The sequence below is a fragment of the Cinclus cinclus genome, chromosome 17 (assembly GCF_963662255.1).
Source record: "Cinclus cinclus chromosome 17, bCinCin1.1, whole genome shotgun sequence".
Taxonomy (NCBI): domain Eukaryota; kingdom Metazoa; phylum Chordata; class Aves; order Passeriformes; family Cinclidae; genus Cinclus; species Cinclus cinclus.
Genome location: NC_085062.1, coordinates 22,347 through 44,162, shown reverse-complemented (window position 1 = coordinate 44,162; position 21,816 = coordinate 22,347). Strand labels below are relative to the sequence as shown.

The following is a 21,816-nucleotide window of genomic DNA, read 5'->3' as shown; positions in this document are numbered from 1 at the left end:
CTTTCTCTGTCCCTTGGGGTTAGGAAGGAAGGAAGACCTGTACAACTTTTAGATATCACTCTGCTGTTGCTTTCCCCAGCCTTTTGCTGCTGCCTCCATCCCCAGGAGCCCCCAAGAACAGACAAGCTCTGTCTGTCTCCGGTGATGCAGTGTCTTCACTGTCATTAGAGGATAAATGACACTGTCTCCATAGCCAGGGACGAAACCAGATTAAACTCCACCATCCTCAGCAACTGATGGGCCAGCTGCTGACCTCCATATCACAGCCAATTTCTCATGAAAAATCAAAGATGAATTGTATCTCTAATTTCTGTCACAAATGGCTTGGCTGAGCAAATGGACAACTGGTAGCAGGGGAGAAGAGGGGATGGCACTGGGCTTGGCCATCTGCCCAATGGCAAAGAAGGGCTGTGATGATGCTCACACATTCCCAGCAAGGTGGTGGCTAATGGAGTTGCATTAAGCAACAAGAAATGGCCAGATAAGCTGTTTCCTGAGCACACCATCCAGTGAAATAAGGCAGCTGTGAAGAAGGGTGGGGAGGGAAGTGAATTGCTGGTGAGAAACCCAGCACAGCAGGCCTTGCTCCCCAATGGAGAATCACACCAAGCCTGAGGAGATGTCATAAAGATCTGTAAGTGTGAATCTGTTTAACTGGACTTTGCAGAGAGGGGCTGGGGGTTCTGTGGCATTCAGGGTGGCAGGTACAGGTGACACCAAACTATGAGGCATTCAGAATGTAGTGATAAGCAGCTACTGGCTTCTGGCACTAATCTGACCACCATAAATTTGTGCTGTATTGACTGCAGTGGAAGTCTGGATCAATATCAGTATTCAAGAAGCTCAACAGATCAATGTTTGACACAGATTAAGAAAATAGAGGGCAGGTGTTATGGCATCCCCTGCATGCGGTATTATTATTATTATTCCTTGCTCATCCTTCTGCCAAGGGAAGGGAGGGGGAGAGAAGGAAGGTGAGAAAGGATTTAGAAAAGTATTTCATGAGACATTTAAAAAGCAGTTGTAAGAAGGAGATTTATAGCATTTTTTCCCCATCAATTTTAGCCTGAAGAGAGAAAGAGAAAAATCTTCATAAAGATATATTGTCCTTTGAGAGACAAATTCCGATTTAACAGCGGGTTTGGGTTTAATGAGATGCCTGTGGCAAGGGGATCACTGGCATGTGGCTATGCTTGCCTAAGCTTTGGGAAGGAAGGACGTCCAGGGGTTCCACAGGTCCCTGCTGCTTTCTGGTGGTGGAGAGACCCACATCCAGCTATAAATACTTTCAGGCAACTGGCAGGAAGATGATTAAACCAGGGAGTGTGGAAATGCTGGAGAGGAGGGCTCATTTTTATGTCAATGCTGAGGTCATCTGCCTCAAGTCTTGGATGACTATGTGGCACTAAGTGGGCTCATAGACTTCATGGCTGAGTTTATTTCCAAACAAAATCCTGGTGTAGTGAAGGTCAAGGTAAAACAAGCCACCTCCACAAAATCATTTAAGTTAGAAAAGACCCTTGAGATCAAGTACAACCATTAGGCTAATGCACTCAAGCCATCAGGATGCATTGAAGGGAGAAGACCTTCAGAGCATCTTTCCCTGTGTCTGTATTTCCTTCCCTTCTCATTTCCCTTTCACCTTGTTTCACAGGACTGGCTGACAAAATTTGGGTATCTGCCTCCTCCAGACCCTGTCACGGGGCAGCTGCAGACGCAGGAGGAGCTCACCAAAGCCATCACTGCCATGCAGAGGTTCGGGGGGCTTGAGGCCACAGGAGTCCTAGGTCAGTGCCTCATGACCCCTCCTCAGTGCAGAGCAAGACAGGGATGGTTTCTTGCAGGTCCATGGGGGAGAAGGGACTTGGTAGGTACTATGTCCTGGAGCAGCATCAGGAAAAGCTGCACGGAAAGTTCAGGTGGGTGGAGCATATGGCCCAATTTGCAGCTGTAAGAGTAATTACATGGCTCAGGTGCTCTGTTGTCTTGTGTTTTCAAGAACCTGAGGCAAGCAATTCAACAGACCCACAGACCCTTGGGGTTCTCAGTGTGCTTAAAATAGCTCTTAGTGTGTTCCAAAAAACAGTAAACCAGCAAAAAGAATTTAAAAAGACAAGGGGGAAAAAAGGGAGAAAGTTGTTCTGTTCAAAGCCCTACTTGCAGCATCAAATTGTATTGAACAAAAATTCTGATTAAGCCTCCCAGTTTTTATACATAGATATTTTGAGTTCTTTGCTGCTAGAGCACAGGCAGGGAAGGGAGAAGGATGGTGTTGCATCACTACAGCTCTGTTTTGCTCCTGCCCACTGTGCATAGGGCCAGGAGGCTCTTTGGGGTTTTCCTGGGATCTCACTGAGCCACAGCAGCTCCAGGTACTCCCCAGTCATGCCCAGCCATCTGGGAGTCCGTTATCTGCTCCAGCAGCTCCACTGGCCAGCAGGGGCAGGCAGTGGCATCTGTGTGGCAGGCACATCTGCCTGGGAGGAAGCAGTCCAAGGGCAGGCTGAAGCAGTATGAGTTCACCAGTGTGGCCGGGTCATTCCTCTGAATGCTTCCATTGAGGGAAGGATAAAGCCAGCATTATCCCTGGCTGCAGAAGGATGCCCTTCTGCTCTCCTCCTGTCCATGGCCCTCCCCTCATGGGGCCAGTGTGCTTCCACTGCTTGGGACACAATTAAGGAGAAGCAACTAATTAGCAGGTGAGTCTCTATCCCTCTCAACACCCCAGCATCCCTCTGCTGGTCCCCTGGAGCTGCGGCTGCATTCCAACACTGGGACTTAATTTCTCTGGTCTTGACTGAGCATATGCAATAATTTCTCTTCCAATGCATCACGAGCTGCAGTAGACCCCAGAACAGGAGTGGCCATTCAAAATACATTTTTGGAGGGATATTCAAAACAGGCTGGGGTGAAAGGGATGGCTGTCCTGGGCAGGTCATAGTTGTGGGTTTGCTCATAAAAACATAGTTTAAGAGGTAAAGTCAGCAGGGAAATGAGTGAATGAAACAAGTTTTCTGCATTTCAGCTGGTGAGAATAGACACTTCAAGCTTTCATTCATTAAAAAAAAATAAGAAAGAGGATTATGGTCATTCTTCAAATGAGCTCCTAGCTGAACAGAGATGGAGTTTATTTACATGTGAATGTTTCTCCTTGACAGAAGAATACTGGGAAATGCATCAAGGGAGAACAAAACAGAATATTTTAAAAAATACATTTTAAAACATAATCAAAGTTGGCCCACAGGTGGGCTTCCAGTAGGAATTGCTGGAATACTGGTGGGAGCAGCAGTAGGATGTGGGGGGGCTCAGTGTTCTGTGGGAGTCACCATGACATGTTGGGGCTGGTGCTATGCCCCAGTGGGCTCCTGAGTATCATTTTTTGCTGTTCTGATTGATTCTTAGCACTTAATTTCCCATCTCTTTGTCCCCTTGGGATTTCTTAACCCACCATTTCCACGATTTCTTATTTTTTGTTTAACCCTAGATGAAGCCACCCTGGAGCTGATGAAGACCCCTCGCTGCTCTCTGCCTGACCTCACCATTGAAGAGTCCAGGAGGAAGCGATTTGACCAGGCTGTCACCAAGTGGAGCAAAAGGAACTTGTCCTGGAGGTAGGAATTCATCTATCCCTGCTGAAATCTTGCAGCACAAGACCAATTCCACAGTCACCTTTGTTAAATATGGCTTTGAGATGAGTTTTAGGGTGATGATTAAAATATGTCCCTCTGGGCTCCCAGGACCCCATATAGTATTTATTCTCCTGACAGTCTCAACAGTGATTTCTTGGATCCACTTGGCAGTGCCTGGGAATGGTGCAGATTGGGCTGGTGAATTAGCTGGGAGCTTTTTGCTAGGTTGTAATGGTTGTTAGAGCATCTTCTTTCTTGAAGTCATTAGTACTCTGTGATTTTTCAGGCAGCTGCCAAGCCTGGAGCTTCTTCTCTTGCCCAACCCAAGTCCAAGCATTTTCTGGGTAATAAAATTACTTTTTTTTTCTTCTAATCCTTGCTACAGGTGAGTATTTTCTCCTCAGTGTCAGGGAGTGACATGTGTAAGTCCCTCTGCATCTGTGAGACACAGAAACTCAGGTCCAGCTTTCAGAAATATGCTGCAGGTCAGGGTAGGCAAGAAAACTGATCTCTGTCCCACCAAGATTTGTGCTTTTTGGGACTCATTTTTCCCCCCTCAATTACAATGTACTGCAGTGATTTTTCCTCTAAGAATAGTGTGCAGCATGAGGTGCTAGTACTGCCCTGATAACACATGTGTATCCTATGGAAAATTCTCCTTACTAATAATAAGTTTCTCTTTGATCCTGACCATAGTCCCTAGAGAGAGTTTCTCTTCCCACTGCACTGGCAAATCTCAGCTTGGCTGTTGCTGTTGACACGTGTTGAAACTATGGCCATAGCAGAGATTTGGTCCATGTTCCAGCAGATTCCTTTGAGACTTTATTTTGAGAAAAAATAAACATAATTCAGCTTCAGGAAGAAACAATTTTGATTCATAGATGCCTTTATGTTGTGAAGTGACCCGTGTTATATAAACTCAGCCTGCCTCCCTGTTGCCCAGCCCTGACTTGACGGGGAAAGAGGAATAAACTTCACATTTCAGAAAGGAGAAAATCCTTTGGGGGTAAAAAGAAAATCTGCCCTGGTGTTCTGGGACCTGCCAGTGCAGGGGCATGGCTTATGCACAGCCTGACCCCAGAAGCTCCCAACAAATTGGAGTGACATCCCATGGCAGGGTAGGTGTAATGGCTGGGCAGCATGTGTGAGGGACTGGCATTGCAGGTGCCATCAAGACTTCGGATGTGCTGACACAGTATCCTCAAGTCCAGGCTGGAGCCTGGATATCAGCAGCCCTGGGATATCCCCCACTTCCCACCCCCTTGGGAACTGTGATGCTGCAGCAAGGATTGCCATAAAAAAGAGGTTTAAGTCTGAGACAATATTATATGTAAGGCATAAAAAAAAAAGCCCAACAAACCATCTCCTGACAAAGTAATTTCTGCTTTCTGTTCTTTGATCCTTTACAAAATTTTGGCTTTTGTCCAAGTAAGGGCTGTAATTTACAACTGCAGGTTGTAGCCAGCAGAACATTGTAGCATTGCAGAAACTCACATGTAGTATTTACATCCAGCTCTTGAGATTAAGCTGGCTTTTTGGAAACTGCCATGAAAATTGGCCAATAAAGACATGAAAGTTTTACTTGCTTACCTTTTACACATTGCTTGAAGATTTTAAAAAATAAAAACAAAACTAAATGCTACTCTTACATGGATTTAAAAGTTGAAGAAAAACCTGAACAATTGCAAGGCTGAATAAACAGGTAAGCAGAGCTGTAGGAAAGGAGGGCCTTGAAATAGGCAGATGCACTGATTGAGAAGGCAGTTTTGGGCAAACAAAATTTTAATGGGTATACAGGTCATTCAGGTTTCTTCTTTTTACCTTTGAGTACAACCAACCTGTTGGACTGGAGAGCTCAGGGAGAAAAACAATACAGACTGCATCCTCCACAGTTCATAGTAGAGCCTTGTAGCATCCTGGTACTGCCTTGTAGCATCCCATTACAGCATCAGAAATAGATGGTTTTCTGTGCTTCATCCCTATGTAGAGTTTTCAGGATATTACAGCATATGAATTTTCTTTTCACAGGATTGTTTTTGTTGTTATTTTATTTTCCCTGTGCTCTCCCCAGGTGCCAAGGCAGCTGCCGAGAGATTGGCATGTTGTGGATGCCCTCTGCCGGCGTCAGTGCCGCAGCTGCCCACAGCCACTTCTCCCTCATGTTTGCAGCCTTATTTTTCACTTGCTGATTTTGCTTTATTGTTTCCAGTAATGTCCCACAGAAGGGTAGTTCATAGCTGGCATCTCCATTTCTTCCCAGTGTTTGCTGTCTCCCTTCAGTCCTGGGAAGTGCAGCAGCAGGGCCAAGCCCCATCTTTGCACTCTTCAAGCTCCCTGGGGCAGGGGGAGCTGTGGAAGCTCAGCTCTTAAAATTTCCCTGTTTTTTTCTCTCAGTGCTGAACTGAACTGGCTTTCATCTGTCTGTAGTTAAGGACTACTCCCTTGTGCCAAGTCATCAGAGCTGCAGCCTTTGACACCGATGCTTAGGCCGTGGGGCTGCCAGAGTGGGAGTAGACCCCACTGGCAGAGGGACAGTAGCACCAGTCAGTCAGTGCCCACCATTGCTGTGGCACTGAGTGTCCTGAGCCATCCCCCGAGGGGAGGTGCCACTGCCTGAACCCTGGTGTGGATTTACTGAGACATGGAGGCATGGCAGTCAAGAAGAATGGTGTGCTACCCACAGTTCTGCGTTTGCATCCCCAGGATGGTCCTTTGCCCTCCTACTTTTCTCCTTTAATCAGTGGCATCTTGCCATGGGGACCTCCCATCCAAAGCCCAGGCTGCTTTGTCCCCCATTTCTGGCAGTCCCAGGTGCCCAAGGGGGCCAGACTGTTACCTGTCAGTGCCAGGTTGCCTTAGGTCATTATAATGCCCCTGTCACAGGCAACCAGGATCCTCACAGGAAAATCCCCAGCAGCTGAAGCAGAGAGCAGGCAGGTGTGTGGGGGCACAGTGGCTTGAGGTTTGAGGTTGACTGGTGTTCTGTGTGTGACAAAGCGCAGGAGAATGAAAAAACTAAAAATTTTTTGGTGATAGTCTAAGTGGAGAGGGGTGATGGAGGGTTCAAGCGCCCACTGCTTTCTTCCTGCAGACAATAGCAGTGTTGCAGCATTGGCAGGGTAGCACTGGGTCAGAGCTGCTGTGCCATGGATGACTCTGGACAGCTGGAAAAGCATTTTTGCCAAGACAGCAAGCGTCTACCCTTTCATCTATCCCCTCTTCCCTCCCCTTTGAAGAAAAGTCGGGGTGGGTTTATCAAGCAGTCCTTAGCCTGCTGTGTTTGCTAGTTCTCTGCATTTATTTTACTTGTCTGTGGTTTCGGGGCTGGGAAAGTGAAAGAGTGCTTTCATTAACAAGCTATTGATTTCTTATCCATCACTAATACTCTCCCGCATTTGTCTTTGGAAGGAGAAAAGCCAGTAAAGAACCCAGAAATCAAAATAGGTGTGGGTGCCCCTCAGTGGCAAACAGGCAGATCAATCCTCTCTAGCCTCTACTAATTAACCATCCTAAATACAAAGTCTGTTTAGGATGGGTCAAGCAAAAGAGGTGACTCAGGGGCCTCAAAAAAGGACTGGCAGAGCTGTGTGAGAATCAGCATTGATGTGTCCTAATGGCAATGCTGCTGCCTGGCTGAACTCTAAACACAGAGGGGAGATTTTCTCCTTGGCATCCAGTTGTGCCCATTAACACCATGTCTTGCTCAGCAGCTGCCAGTTCCAGTGCTGTGGCTGATGGTCTCTCCTGCAGCCTCATCTGCCACAAGGATGGACACTCCTCAGGATGTCCCAGAGTGTGATTTCCAGAGGGATGTGAGTGACCTGCAGGCTAGGACAGTGTTGGTGGTATGGCTGGAGGGACTGAGCAGCCCAGTCCTCATCACCCTCTCTCTGGCTATCAGAGGCTGTCTGGAGCAGAGAGCTTTCTCTCCAATTACTCACATCAGGCTTTTGCCCAAGATCCCAGTTCTGTAAGAGGAGTCTCAGAAGGGATTTGCATACAAGAAGAAGGAGTGCTTCTCTCCACTGAAACCTAAGCACCATTTACTACTACTACTACTACTACTACTAATTAATTAAGGTAGGAAGAAGCTTATTTATCTGCATGCTGTTAGAAATGTGCCTCCTTTTCAGTGGAATTGGTTGATGCAAGGCCAACAAACATCCTATCAGCATAACAGTCTTTTCCTAATCTCATGGAAAACAATTAGCAGAGCTCCAGCAACCAAATCATTCGCTGAATTGAAAAGTCCTGATGGGATTCTCTTGAAAAATGACAGTAATAATGAATAAAGAATAAGGGATTTTCACTTACACCTTCAGCATATTAATAAAATGTGGGTCAGCTTAGAGGTGTAGGACTTTTTTTAAGAAGTAAAAAATAGGTATTGATACTGTTTCTGCAATAATCTGATGTTTCTGGAGTCAGATCTGGGGATGAATATTAATAACATTTGTTTCTCTATACAGGGCTTTTTATCCACCATCCTTATACAAGGGAGATCTGATTTATTATACTCATTCTACAGCTGGAAGGAAAAGGAAAGCACAACAGCTCATGTGGCAAGCAGGGCTTGAGGAGGAAAGAGCAGATAGTGCCCCCAAATGTGACTCTGTGCCTTAGGCACCATGATCCTGGAGAAAGGTCATAATTCCTGGGCTAAACATGGTGTGTGCTACATGTATTATGACTTTTTCCGTAGAAATTAAAGCAGCAAAGGGTTTACCTAAGTCCTGATGCGAAGATGAAGACAGCTAATTAATGAATATCTGGAATCCAGGTGGCCTTTTTCTCTGTACTCTAGAGGATTACATCCAGACACAGTCTCTTCTGTAGATTAAAAATTGCCTGAAAATTGTCTTTTCTAATCCCATACTCATACTATTTGTACCTCTGTGCTGTTTCCTTTACAAATGTGTTTTCTTTGAAGTCCTACAATCATCTGGTGTTACATGCATGTAACTAATTTAGTTTAGTCAATAAGGTTTTTCTTTGCCCAAAGAGTCAAGGGATAACAAAGGCAAATATATGAATGATTTTTCCTCATTTGGCTGTGATGCATTTTGCCTGATTTCACCCACTCATTCCCACCATCTCTAGGATGAGCTTCCCAAGTGCTTCAAAGGAACTGTTAGTGAGATTTCTGCTTAATCTCATGAGTCCTTTTTTGCTCTGGGATTTAACCCTGACCAGATTTGCCCTGGCCCGAAGGTGGTGTCTACTTTAAGCTGCCTGTCTCTTGAGGGTGTGGGATGTGTTCCCAACCTCAGCAAGCAAGTTGTTCCTACTCCCGTTTTTACACCCATGGTGTCTCCCAGCACTCCAACAGCTACTTGGAAAGATCTTGAGTGGTGTGACAACCCTTCTGACACCTGTAATTACCTCTTGAAGTTTAGTCAGGTGGTCACTGCCTAATGGTGATGGGAAGTGGCGATTGGTACCAAGTAATGCTGTCACATTACCTAGTGATGCTGGTACATATTAGGCAGGAGGGTAAGTGATGTGATCATAATTATTGCTTCAGCCTTTAAAAATCTGTCAAACCATGACAACACTTTGGCTGGTGTGCTGGTGCACAAAAAATAAGGTATCTGTTATTACTGTGGTAGAGCTGGCCAGAAATTATACATCAGAACAGGCTTTTGTCAATAATTACTCAACCAACAGTACATTTTCTTGGAAAGCATGTATATTTTTTGTCAAAAATGTCAACAAAATATTATCTAAATATACTCCTTTAGAAGCCAAGGTGCCTTGTTGCATCTTTGCCTTTTCATCTCCTCTATTAAATCAAAAAATTAGGAATTATTTTTCAAAGTTGGGTTATACAGGAAACATTGACTTTTCTTCTGTTCCAGCTCAGCCCCAAACCACGAAAAGCTGTGAAGGCCTCACTGTGGCTCTGATGCACCAGGCACCTGCAGAGCCAGTTCTGGTGGTTCTTGGAGATTTTTCATGCTACTGACCCATCCTCTTTTTTGCCCTCTTTATTTCAGAGTACGCACCTTCCCAAAAGAGTCCCATCTGGGCCACGACACTGTCCGAGCCCTGATGTACTATGCCCTGAAGGTCTGGAGTGACATCACCCCACTGAATTTCCATGAAGTGGCAGGAAACAATGCTGACATCCAGATAGACTTCTCCAAGGCAGATCACAATGATGGCTATCCCTTTGATGGGCCTGGTGGGACCGTGGCACATGCTTTCTTCCCTGGAGACCATCACACAGCAGGGGACACTCATTTTGATGATGATGAATATTGGACTTTCCGATCATCAGGTAGGTCAGGGTGGGAGAGCTGCAGCCAAGCACAAAGGCTCTCAATTTCTCTCTTCTGCTCTGGTGGCTGGAGTGGTTTAGCCTCTGTCACACCTTCACCCCAGGCTTCAGGATCCCTGAAGTCTTCTTCTTCAGATTCCTCAGTCAGCCTTGCTAGCAAAATCAACCCAGGAATTGTTGAGGACACTCTTAAGTTCCTGGAAGCCTCAATGGCAGCTCCATGTTTCTCTTTATCTTGCCAGCAACTGCTGAGTTCCCCATCACCCAACTGCAGACCCCATCTCTTCTGAAACCTGGAAGGTTGCAGGTTGGGTGTGCGGCTGCTGGAGCTCTTGGATGGGGGACTGCATTCTCTGACTTCAGCATCTTTTGGGTGCCTTCACTGCCACAAGACCCAGTTTCCTCTTTTTAAAGTATAATATTAGCTGACCTACCTGTAAAGGGCTCTGTTGTGCTTCAAAAAAGGCCTAGTTTTTTTCCTGCCATCTCCTCGTTATTACCAGACATCAGGATGGTTACAAGCTGCATTTCTGTTCTTTTTTGTCTTCTTCTCATCTGGCTAAAGCAGAGTTTTAATAAGAGAGGAAGTATCAGAAGCAAGTGTTCCTCAGCTGCAAAACCGTCTATGGGGATCAGGTTCCCAGCCTTCGTGTCAGGCGTGTTTTGAGAGAATGTCTTTGCAGCCACCAGCTGCTAACGTACTTGTCACGCCACCTCCTCCACTAGCCTCTTAGTGGGATCCTGCTGCCTCAGCTTAATGACTTTGTTTAAGCCTGTCTTCTCTGAAACAAGATAATGCCTTCTTCCTGCCTACCAGTTGACCTCCATCCATCCCTCTGAGTGTTTGTGGGCAGGACTGTTTGCCAGAGGTGCTGGAGGAGGTCTCGAGGTGAAGGTTAAAGGTCTGGACAGGCTGATCCTTGAGAATTACACCTTTTCGTCGTTTGATGCTGGTGTGCAGTCCCAACTGATGGCTCTTATCAGGAAGGAAAAAAAAAAAGCTGCAGTTTTGATCAGCAGACATACAGGGCAGAGGCAAGTGCTGTGGTCAGTAGCTTGCCACAGTGAATGTTTCAGCAATGGAGTCAGTTTTGCAGCTAGTGGTTGGGAGTGCTCCTTGTGAAACAAACTCCTGTTTGTTGAAGGAACGATCTTAGAGCCAGCATTCCTGTGGGGAGTGCCCCTCCAAGCACCACCGAGGGATGAGGGGATGAGCCTGCCAGCGAAAAGTTGCCCTCTATTTTGAAGATCTTGGAGCGATCCGAGCTTCATCTTTTATTTATTTTGTTCTCTCTACTGATTAAAAATCAACAGCTTGGTAGGCAATATAACAATATCCCCAAGGTTGTCAGTCTGGCATTAAAATGTCAGAGAGCATATGTCTTGTTCTCTCTTAGTGCCAGGGAACAGCAAAGGTTATAAAAATCTCGCCTGGTTACAGACACTGTAAATAATAATCGCGAAGGAAAAGGCAAAATTCATCAAAGGATATCTCCCTACTCCAGCACCCCAAGCCTGGTGAGGAGCACCAAGAACTAGGCAGGATCAACCATTGCTACTTTTGTGCAAAAAAGTAGCCATCTCAGATGGCAAAGAAGCCAACTCCTTTGTCTACGATCATTCTCAGGGAATGTGACACTCCCCTGGGCTCCACAGGGATCTTTCCAACCTGGCGGCTTCTTTATTACAATACTTGACAGCATGATCTTTGTAAGAACTGCACTTAAAATCATTGCTGGTACTGCTGCAGGACATTGCTATGCAGAGAGGGGCAGAAATTACACGGACATGTGGCCCAGCCTGTCTGGAGCTGGGTAGTGGGAATGCACCAAGCAGGCTAAGTCCCATGCAGCTCCTGGGAGCAGCTCCTCCTTTGCGTTGGTAGCAGTGGCTTATGTTTGTAAATGAACATTAATCCCTTACATGAGTGTCTAAGGCTCTGGAGAGGATAGGATTGGTCTGTATATGGGTGTGGTGTGAGGCACTGGGGGTTGGATTGCAAATAAGGAAATCTGGGGAAAGAGTGTATAGTAGAGATAGCCCAGACTGAAGGAAAAAAGTCACCAAAGGAGGTATTGATGTTCAACAATGTCTCTCTAATGCCCATTATGGTGTGTGAGGGTCAAAGTGCCTGCCAAAGGCAGCAGACACAAGAGCTGCAGCCCTGTCAGCACAAGGTGTGTAACAGAAGTCATGATAAATCCTCTAAAAGCAAGCTGGACATGGTCACCTACTTGTGTCAGGGCAGCAGTGAGATGAGCAGATGAATATTCATGCATTTGTGTGCATACAGGAAAGCTGAGGGATGGATTTGGCTGGGGCAGCAGCATGCGAGGCCAGGCAGGGAAAGCCCCACAGACCACCATGGGCAGGTGGGCACCTGGCTTGGCTCCTTGTCACAGGATGTGATGAGCTCCTGGCCGGTGGCTGCAGAAATCTGGTATTCTGGGCAATGCAAAGGCTGTGTCAGCAGCTGCAGCAGGCATGATGAGGTGCAGGGAATGACTGCTCTGGCTCAGCTTCTGCAGTGCCACTCAGCAGATGGTTGTGATGTGGTTGCTGTCTCAGCCCTTTGTCCAGCTTTTTCTTGGGTGCCAACAGTGATCTGGAAATAAGGGGATGGGGGGGTGATACCCAGGATGGTGTAGGCTAAAGTCTGGCTTACTTTCCATTTTCATATAATACACTCCCGTCTCCAACTGGAAAAAATTTTTTTTTTTCAAACTTTACCTATTCTAAAGCTCTTTCCAGTTTATCCTACATAAACCTACACTTTCTCTTACAGCCTTTGCAGCCCATCCAAAACCCCAGTTACTATCAGCACTTAGTGACTTTTATTTCAATTTTGTCCTTATCTCCAGACACTCATGGGATGGACCTATTTGCTGTAGCTGTCCATGAGTTTGGCCATGCCATTGGCTTGACCCACATCTCTGCCATAGAGTCTATCATGAGACCCTACTACCAAGGTCCAGTGGGAGATCCTCTGAAGTATGACCTGCCTTATGAGGACAAAGTCCGGATCTGGCAACTCTATGGTAAGTTTGTGTCCCTTATGTGGCTATGGCCTGTTCCTGCCATGGCAGGACACACTGGAATAGCTGTTTTCAGTGGTGAACAGTGGAGAGGATGGTGTTCCCCACTACTGCTTCTTTTCTACACAGGAGTCAGGGAATCTGTGTCACTCACAGCCAAGCCTGAAGTAAGTAAAACAGATGACCATCCAATCCTGCCAGAGCTACCAGAGAATCGCTCCACTGTGCAGTAAGTCAAATTTCTTCCCTTCCTGCAAAGGATGTGTAGTAGTGAATCTCTCCTTCATCAGTATCTTGCCTGCTTACTCTGGCTTAGTTATTTCTCTCTGGATATCTGGGTATTTTGCTAAAACTCAAATTTTTTACTCATATTAGTGGAAAGTTGTCACCATCATCCTTAGGTAAATTCATCCTTGCTGAAATTTTAATCAAACTCCCTCAGCAGTATCCTGAATTGCACAAGCATAACTTACCTAAATTATTCCACAGTGAACAACTGCCTCATATACCTGAGGGAGTGAATATTGGAACAAGTGGTCTGGTAGCCTGACTATTTACTAAAGGACTGCTTACACTGTGTCATCAAGCAACCGGCATGACCTCATTAAGAGAAGTGCAGGATATAGCTCATTAATAAGTGTTGACCAGGACAGCAGGACATTTAAGAGAAGAAGGGACACTGAACAAAAAGGCAAGAGGTGATGGCCACACACTTTTTTGCCAGACATCGAGAGTGCCCCACATGAGAGTGGCAGAGATGGAACAGGTCACCTTCACCTCACACTCCTTTTGTTTGAACATGCCGAATGCCATTAGTTACATTTCTCCATGCATAGCTTCTAAAGGCACTTGTCTACCAGGCTCCTTATGGCCATGTTTGCACCTAGAAATATGAGAGCCTTTCTCCCTGCTGTTGTGGGAGGCCACCATCTCACCCCAGCAGCAGGAGCAGCAGTAAATCTGCTTATGCCATCCCCTCGTTCCTACCTTGTATGTTGGGAGGGTGGATGGGTTTGCCTCCACATCTGTCATTTTGTGGCAAAAGAGGGCAGTGAAGCTGCTGCTGGCAGCCCAGCACAATTTTTCTATCAGCAGAATAGATTTATGCTTCCCTGTCACCCACAGCAGCTTTTCTGTGCAGGTTCCCAGCATCCTCTCCTTGTTCCTTCATCAGTCATTTCTTATGTGGGCTTTGTGGCTCTCTCAGTCCTTCTTACTCTGTGCCTTCCTCACCCACCTTGTTAAAGCAGCTCAGTATCTCAGCTGCCACTTGCCAGGTGGATTTCACCAGCTGTGTTTCACTGGATATCACCTAGCTCTTCCGAATCCCTCTGTTTAGGCTTAGCTGCTTTCTGCTGTGCAGCTGTGTCACCTCTCACTGCCACTTTGGAGCTCAGCTGTGGAGCAGCAGCATGCTGAGCTGCTGGAGCAAGAGGCTGCTTGGCTGTTTTCCATGTCCTGCTGCCCTGGGTAGCTGGCCAAGCCACACTGTGCCACTGGGAGTGGGAAGCCAGCTCAGCCCTCACCAGCCACACAAGCTGGTGGATGTGTAGACAGCGTCCTTTCTTGACTCCCAGCAATGGCATCTGGTGCCTCAGGGTTGTCAGCCCAACCTCTCTTGAGGCTGAGGTTTACCTGAGCTTGCCTTGGAAATCCCTGTGCACCTGGCTGGGCTCGAGCATGAGGAGTGACAGATGGGCACAGCCTGAAGTCTTCTCCAGGAGCAGGGGTGATTCAGTCCATGGGATAGGAGGCATCAGGGGGACACAACCCCTCGCTTCCTGCCTGGGTCCTGCTCACCTGGGCATCTCTCCACAGGCTCAGGCGGGATGTGTCCAACAGGTGTAACACGCACTTTGATGCAGTGGCCCAGATCCGGGGAGAGGCTTTCTTCTTCAAAGGTGAGTGCCAGGAGTCGTTGATGGCTTTGGTGTGGCAGCACCAGAGGCAGTTCAGGATGGGATGGGGTGGGGTGGGGTGGCTGGAGTTTGTGGGCTGCTCCCACAGACCCAGGGAGGCATCTCACATACCTGAGTGTGTGGCCAGACTGGTGACAATCCAGCACAGCAGCTTTTATCCTGATCCACTGCGGTGGACTGCCCAGGTGAAGAACTAAAATGTGATATTTGTGCTACCAAAGTCAAAACTGAGGTCAAACCAAGGATGAGCAGAGCAGCAACACTCCGGTGCTTTCTTCCTGGATACCTCCAGCCTTCCTTCCCTCCCACACTTCACCTTCCCTAATGCTGCTTGCTGTGCCTCTGTCAAAGACAGTGTGTACACACCATCTGTTTTTTTTGCCAGCAAACACTTGCTGGCAGTGTGTTACTGGGGTGCCCAGCTGTTGATGAGGATCCCATTGGTGCCTTCTCAGCTGAGCAAAGCCTGTGTAGGCTGGACTCTGTGGGTTTGCTTTCTCATCTTTCCAAGATGCAAAAATGCCCATGGGCATTTCTTTGCATCCCTGGCCACCATTTGGGCATCCCAAAGCTATCCTCCAGGGAAGCAGAAGTGTTTGCCCCAGGGATGAGCAGCAGTGTCCCAGTATCTGTGTATCACAGTGTGTGTGGGTAACAGGGAAGACGACCAAAAGGGCTCCAGAGAATATGGTGTTGCCTCTACCCTGAGGGAAGCACAATATGGAGACTGTTCAACAACATTGTTTGTTCAGATGCCAAATCCAAAAAGCCATGGTGAAGAAGGGAAACTCAGAGACTTGAACTGGTGTCAGGATAAATGACTGTCTGTCTCTCAGAGGGGAAAACTTAATGAAGTAAAGAGAAATCCATCTTGGTGTCTATTTTTGGATATAATTGTTGCAGGCCAGAAAGCAGATGTAAAGAGGACAGGGCCAGTGGATGCAAGCAGCATGTCTGCCTCCAGATCCCAGCACTTTCTGCGCAGCCCCCATTGTTGCCTCCCAAACCATCCTGTGCACTAAGGAGTGGGGATTGTCACCTCTGGGGCAAGATTTAAATGAGCTCTAGGGCTGAGCTTTGTCCCTCGATAGGCATTTTGTTATGAGCTGGTGGTGTTGGTTCCCTAGATGGAAAGAAGCCACTGCAAAGGCACTGGGACCAGAGCTCCCCAGACCTCACTGGCTTGTTGTTTTGAAGGCAACAGTGGGTTCTCTGCTTTTTGGAATCACCACTTGCTTTGATGTAGGTGCCTCGCTACAGACTCCTGAAGTTTTAAATGCCTTTGGCCTGTGTGTGCATGTCTGCGTGGTGTGTGCAGCAGTCTTGCCAAAGGCAGACTAAGCCTGGAAAGCACGGAATACGGCTGGGATTAAAATTACCTGGAGTTAAAATCCAATTTCCATAAAATTTTAAAAGCTGATGTCACAACCTGCCAGCTCTGGAGAAAGAGCTGAGTGTGTGTGGAATACAAATCAGAAGATGCATTTTTGGTTTCTATTGCTTATCTCTCCTCAGAAATTCATGCAAGACCAAATAACATGCAATAATTTCTGTCAGGCAATAACAAATACAAGACAAAGTTGAGAGCTGCCTCCTAAACATCTTGCTCCAGTTCATGTCACTCTGTAGAGCTCTCTGGAGAAAATACAGCATGAAATGTGCTGGAAAAAGGCTGAGAATCCCAGACCCAACAGTTATGTTTGGAGTTGCCTCTGAAAACCATTGACTCCTCAGGAATCCCGTATCAGTCTCTTTTAGCAGGAAAAAGTTTGTCATCCTTCCCACAAAGTACAAATGTGTTTCCTTTTACGTTATCCAGAATATTTCAGAAATCCCCAAAATACGTTTTCCTAGCTGGGCCAGTGCTGCTGCAGGTGTTTTAAGTGCATTTGCTGGCACCACCAGTTCAATCATCCTGGAAGTTCTGCAGGACTGCAGTCTCTGCTTAGTATCCTGCACCTCTAGATGGTACCAAAGTCCTTAACTGTGCTGTCTTCCCCACCTCAACCCTTCCAGATCTATTTAGATGGTTTCCTCCTCCTTTATTTTCTCACTCCATTTCTTCATTAGGAAACAATCCCTCTGGTATTTGTGTGTTTCACTGAAACATCCTAGACATTTCCAGACATGAAAGTGGCTGAACCTCCTGAGTGCAGGAAGTTGTGGCTGCTCCAGGAGAGCAGAAACAGTGATGTTTTTTTGGATGCTCTTGCTTAAGGCTGTTGGTGCCTGGTGCCACCAGCTCGGAGGAGGTCCTATGCAGAGAGGGAGGAAGGAGATGAAAGGGTCCTCTCTCCTGCCCCAGCTCAGCGGCACAGCCTCACACTGTGGCCAGGAATATAACAACTCCAGTGCAATGTCCAGAGGATTATTTTAATCCAAACAAAAAAAAAGGGATTTCTTCTAATGACTGCCAGAAATAGAAAGCAGTTGCAGCTGCTGCTGGAAAGCAGGATGGCTCTAAATCATGGCTCCCATCTCACATGCTTTGCTTCCTGCTGCCACCACCCACCCAGCACTCATGCCCCAGCAAAGGTGGGTTGAGTGTGGTTCAGTAACGTCCAGTCTGTCCTTCCAGGCAAGTACTTCTGGAGGCTGACTCGCAATAAGCACTTGGTCTCCCTCCAGCCGGCTCAGATTCACCGTTTCTGGCGGGGTTTGCCACTCAACCTGGACAGCCTGGACGCAGTCTACGAGAGAACCAGCGACCACAAGATTGTCTTCTTCAAAGGTGAGAGCAAACATAGTGCTGAGGTATAGAATGTGGTGGTAGGCAGGAGACACCAGTGCCACATGTTAAGCATCTCGAGGGCCAGTCTGAAACCTGTTGTCCGTGAGCAAGGCCAGGAGAAATGAGCTGGCAGGGAGGGCAAGCAAAATGTAATGGTCATGTTCCCCAGAAAATGAGGGAAATGTCGTTGAAGATAAAGTTCAGGCAAGTGTAACTATAATCTGAGCTTTTCAAGAATGAAACAGAAGCAGGAACCACCCCTAGATACACTCACAGGTGTTATGCTACTCCTTTGACCTTTTCTCTTTTTAGTATTTGTTATTGAGAAAAGAAGCCAGAGAGGAAATAAAAATGAAACTGAAGACCTTCACTTCTAATTATTATATTTGTTACCATGCTTTTTTCTTAAAATAAGTGGTATAATTCTCTACTTTTATTTAGAAAAACTTGCAAGCTTTTTTTTTTTTTCAAGAGAAAAAAGATAAGTTTAGCTCTTGGTTTCTATACAAATGCCTGGGTCCCCCACAGACCATTCACCCTGTGGTAGTTAGATGCCACTCATGCACTCAGTGTCACCCAAGATCCTGGCAGGCACTGACTCTTGTTTCACCAAGGTTGTGCACCTGAAGTGCTAAACACATCCCAGCCCTCCATTCGTCCTGACTGGAAATTGCTTTTTGTCTCCTCACTGTTCTGCTTGAAACATGGTGCAATTACTGGTTTCAGAAGTGCTGAGCCTAGCACCTCTGGAAACAATTATTTGGTTTCAGATCTCCCAGCCAGGCCACAGAGATGGCTCATGTCCCACACAAACCCTTACCCTTGCAGAAGGCCTTTCCACTTGCAGCCAAAGCCCCTCCGGACTGCCTGCACACTGAGCCCCTCAGAGCCACACCAAGCCCTGCATCTCCCCATGGAACAGCATATGGAAGGCTCTGCCATGTGTATCCAGCTGCCTCAGGCAGCCTGCCCTGCTCTGCTTTCCCAGAAGGAGTGGGGCTGGCTGGAGTGTGCCATCCCTTATGCCTGGCTCTAGACCCTCCCAGTCAGGTCTCCAGACCACAGCAGCCCTTATTCACTTCTTTTCTCATTCCTTTCTGTCCCTGATGGGGATGAACAGACAACCAACCATGAGCTCAGGTCAGGGGGCTCCTTCCAGCTGCTCAGGAGACTGGAATTCCTGATCTGCCACAGCTGGCATCTTGTTCCAAGACAGGCATTCTCTGTCTGTGTTCGTCCTGCCTATCTCCCTACATAAACTCAGAATTTTCTTTCCAGCTATAAAATACGACTCATTCTCTCCCTCCGGCACTGTTTCATTGATCCCTGGACAGAAACCAAAGAACACAAACTACTTTGGCTTTTAAGGTCCTGCTGCTGATATGTAGGCATGCATTCATGCGTCTTCAGATATTCTAGAACACCAAGGGAGGAAACAGTCTGATCCTTAAAATAGGCTATGCAGTACCTAAAAGGACACTGCAGGTTCCCAAATAGATGTTGTAAAAGAAGAAAGACTGTCCCAATGGTTAGAGAATTATGAAGAAATTGAGTTATCTGGGTTCATTTGCTTGTTCTCACACAGACCAGGGCCCAGTCCTGTCATGCTTAGTTTTTATTAGGGAAAAAAACCCATATTGATGGTTCTCTCCTGCCCAAGGTGAGGCTGAGGAGGTGGCTGTGTAAGACCCTTGAAGAGCAGTGAGCTGATTGTATGGGATTTATCTAGTCCCTGTGCATCTTCATAATTGACAGGTCTCTTGGCCCATCAGGCTCTAGGAAGCGGTGATTTCTCTTCCAAAGTGGACTACACTTGGCTTCTCAGAAGCCAAATGGCCCACAGAAAGTGCCCAGTTTGCCCACAGAATCTGCCAGTAACTTTTGTTTCTTTGGCTATCAGGCAGAAATCCAAGGGGCAGGAAACCAAACACCTCCATCAAATACAGAAAAGTGACAGCTGTACTGACAGTGTCAGTGTGTTCATGTTCTGGGACAGTCACACTTCCGGCAGCAAAGTGGGGCTATGTCCATGGACAGTCTGACACAAAAGAGCAGCTGTTCAAAGCTGGAGGTTCCCCCATGGGCTGACCCCTTCTTATTCCCACCCCTAAATGCCCAGAGCTCAGCCCTGAGGCTTTGTCAACACATTAGATAACAAAACATTAGCTCAGCTCATCTGTGGAAAAATATTGATTTAGGCTGTGAAAAAAATGTGATTTTATTCTGTGCTTGTTTTCTTTCCACAGGAGACAGATACTGGGTCTTCAAAGACAACAACGTGGAGGAAGGGTACCCACGGCCTATTTCAGACTTTGGCCTGCCCCTGGGAGGAATTGATGCTGCTTTCTCCTGGGCTCACAATGACAAGACTTATTTCTTTAAGGACAATCTCTACTGGCGCTATGATGACCATGAGCGGAGGATGGATCCTGGGTATCCTTCAGAGGCCATCCTGTGGAAGGGAATACCCAGGCCTTTAGACGATGCCATGAGGTGGTCAGATGGTGAGTCCGTATGGCAGTTTAAACAAGCACAGCAAAGAAAATCAGTGCTCTGTTGAGCTGTAGCTCCTTCTACCCTGCCTGCCAACACAAACACTGAGCCCCCGATGGGATGTTCCTGGTGACTGGAAGCTGCAGAGAGAGGTGTGATTCTAGCCAGAACTCCCCACACTGCTTGCTAGAAGACATTTTAATTTTAAACAGGCAACAAAAATATAGTGGGGGGATAAATATTGCACTTTTGTATAAGAACACAGATGATGTGGTTTTGCAGTGATTTTTATCCTGGTATGGGCTGATTTGCTCCTAGCTGGTTTTGTTGTCATTGGATTTTTAGCAGGATATATGAGGATGCTGACAGAAAATACTTTTAAAGATGTTTTCCCAGAGTTACTTATTTTCCGAGGATGAGATTTCTCAGTGGTTTCTTCACCCTGAAAAGACCACAAAAATTTGTCACAGGAGATATTTACAACCAGCTATTCACTCACAACAAAGTGGCACTTCCAGGGTTTATTTACTGGTGACCTAAGAGTATAATGGCAGTCATTATACCAGACAGAGGGGAAGGAAGCTTCCAGAGACTTTTCAAATTCCAAAGCTATTGAGAGTGACATTCCCATAGGTAGGAGTCCTCTTGAGTGTGGGGGCTGCTTAGACAATTTACAGCTTCCCCATTCAAAGTGGAAAACGTGCTTGAGAGCAGAAGGTTCCCAGGGCCCTGTCAGGCCCAGGCTATTTTTCTGAGCCCAGGGTCAGCAGCATGCACCCCAGGTCATTAATGGATAGCGGGGTCTCCATCTTTACCACACCCTATTACAAGAAGGAGAGTTATGTATGGCACGTCCAGCAGTGTGTTCACAGGCCCTTGACCCTACACACCCACAGTACCAGTAGGTACATCTGCTCTAGGACTCAGCACAGAAGAGGCAATGCCTCACCATCCACCTCCAGCTGCTGGTGGCTCCTGGCTGATGTGAGAGATCCTGGCCAGGTGCTTTACCCTCTGGAACATCCCTCCTGCAGCGAGAGGGGATATTGAAAACAAGCAGTGATATCTCATGTGCCTTCACTCTCCGGGGCTCAGCTGGGGTGGGAATGCTCCTCTGCTGCTCCAAGTGCTCCTTTGACCTTCCTCTGGGACAGCACCTGCCGCCACTCACCTTGTATTTGGGTTTTGGTCTCTTTGCAGGTGCAAGTTACTTCTTCAAGGGCAAGGAGTACTGGAAGGTGCTGGACAGTGAGCTGGAGGTGCAGCCCGGGTACCCGCAGTCCATCGCCAGGGACTGGCTGGTGTGCAGTGACATGCAGGCCGACGCCCCCGAGGCAGCTGGGAGCAGCAGGACTGGGGCACGTTCCAGGCCAGGGCAGCACGACGAGAGCCGCTCGAAGAACGGCTACGAGGTCTGCTCCTGCACCTCGGGCACCCCATCCCTGCACCCTCACCCCATACCCAGACTGACAGCCAGCCTCATGCTGGCTGTGTGGACAGCAGCACTGGTCTGTGCAGCCCTATGACAGCTCATCTCACTGGCAGGACAACACCATGGTGCTCCAGGATACAGGTCCATGATTGCTAACTGTTGCAAGCAGAACAAAAAAACATTCCTAGGAACATGCCAGTGAAGGGTTTGAATTCTCCATGAGAAATGAAGTGATTTTGTTTTGGGGTTTTCCTTCTTTTTAATTTTAGTTTAAAGGTCTAATAACTGAGTTGAGTT

The 21,816-nt window shown here is 47.1% G+C and overlaps 1 protein-coding gene across 1 annotated transcript in view; it reads left to right on the top strand.

Annotated features, from left to right (window-relative positions):
* The window catches only part of MMP17 (matrix metallopeptidase 17), a 54,616-nt gene extending 33,003 nt beyond the window's left edge, over window positions 1-21,613 (top strand). Inside the window, exons 2-10 of the mRNA XM_062504558.1 lie at window positions 1,655-1,787; window positions 3,485-3,611; window positions 9,626-9,909; window positions 12,771-12,947; window positions 13,074-13,173; window positions 14,763-14,845; window positions 17,442-17,594; window positions 19,841-20,098; window positions 21,288-21,613. Coding sequence (XP_062360542.1) covers window positions 1,655-1,787; window positions 3,485-3,611; window positions 9,626-9,909; window positions 12,771-12,947; window positions 13,074-13,173; window positions 14,763-14,845; window positions 17,442-17,594; window positions 19,841-20,098; window positions 21,288-21,613 — 1,641 coding nt within the window. The remainder of the gene's footprint in view (window positions 1-1,654; window positions 1,788-3,484; window positions 3,612-9,625; window positions 9,910-12,770; window positions 12,948-13,073; window positions 13,174-14,762; window positions 14,846-17,441; window positions 17,595-19,840; window positions 20,099-21,287) is intronic.
* The last annotated feature ends 203 nt before the right edge of the window (window positions 21,614-21,816 follow it).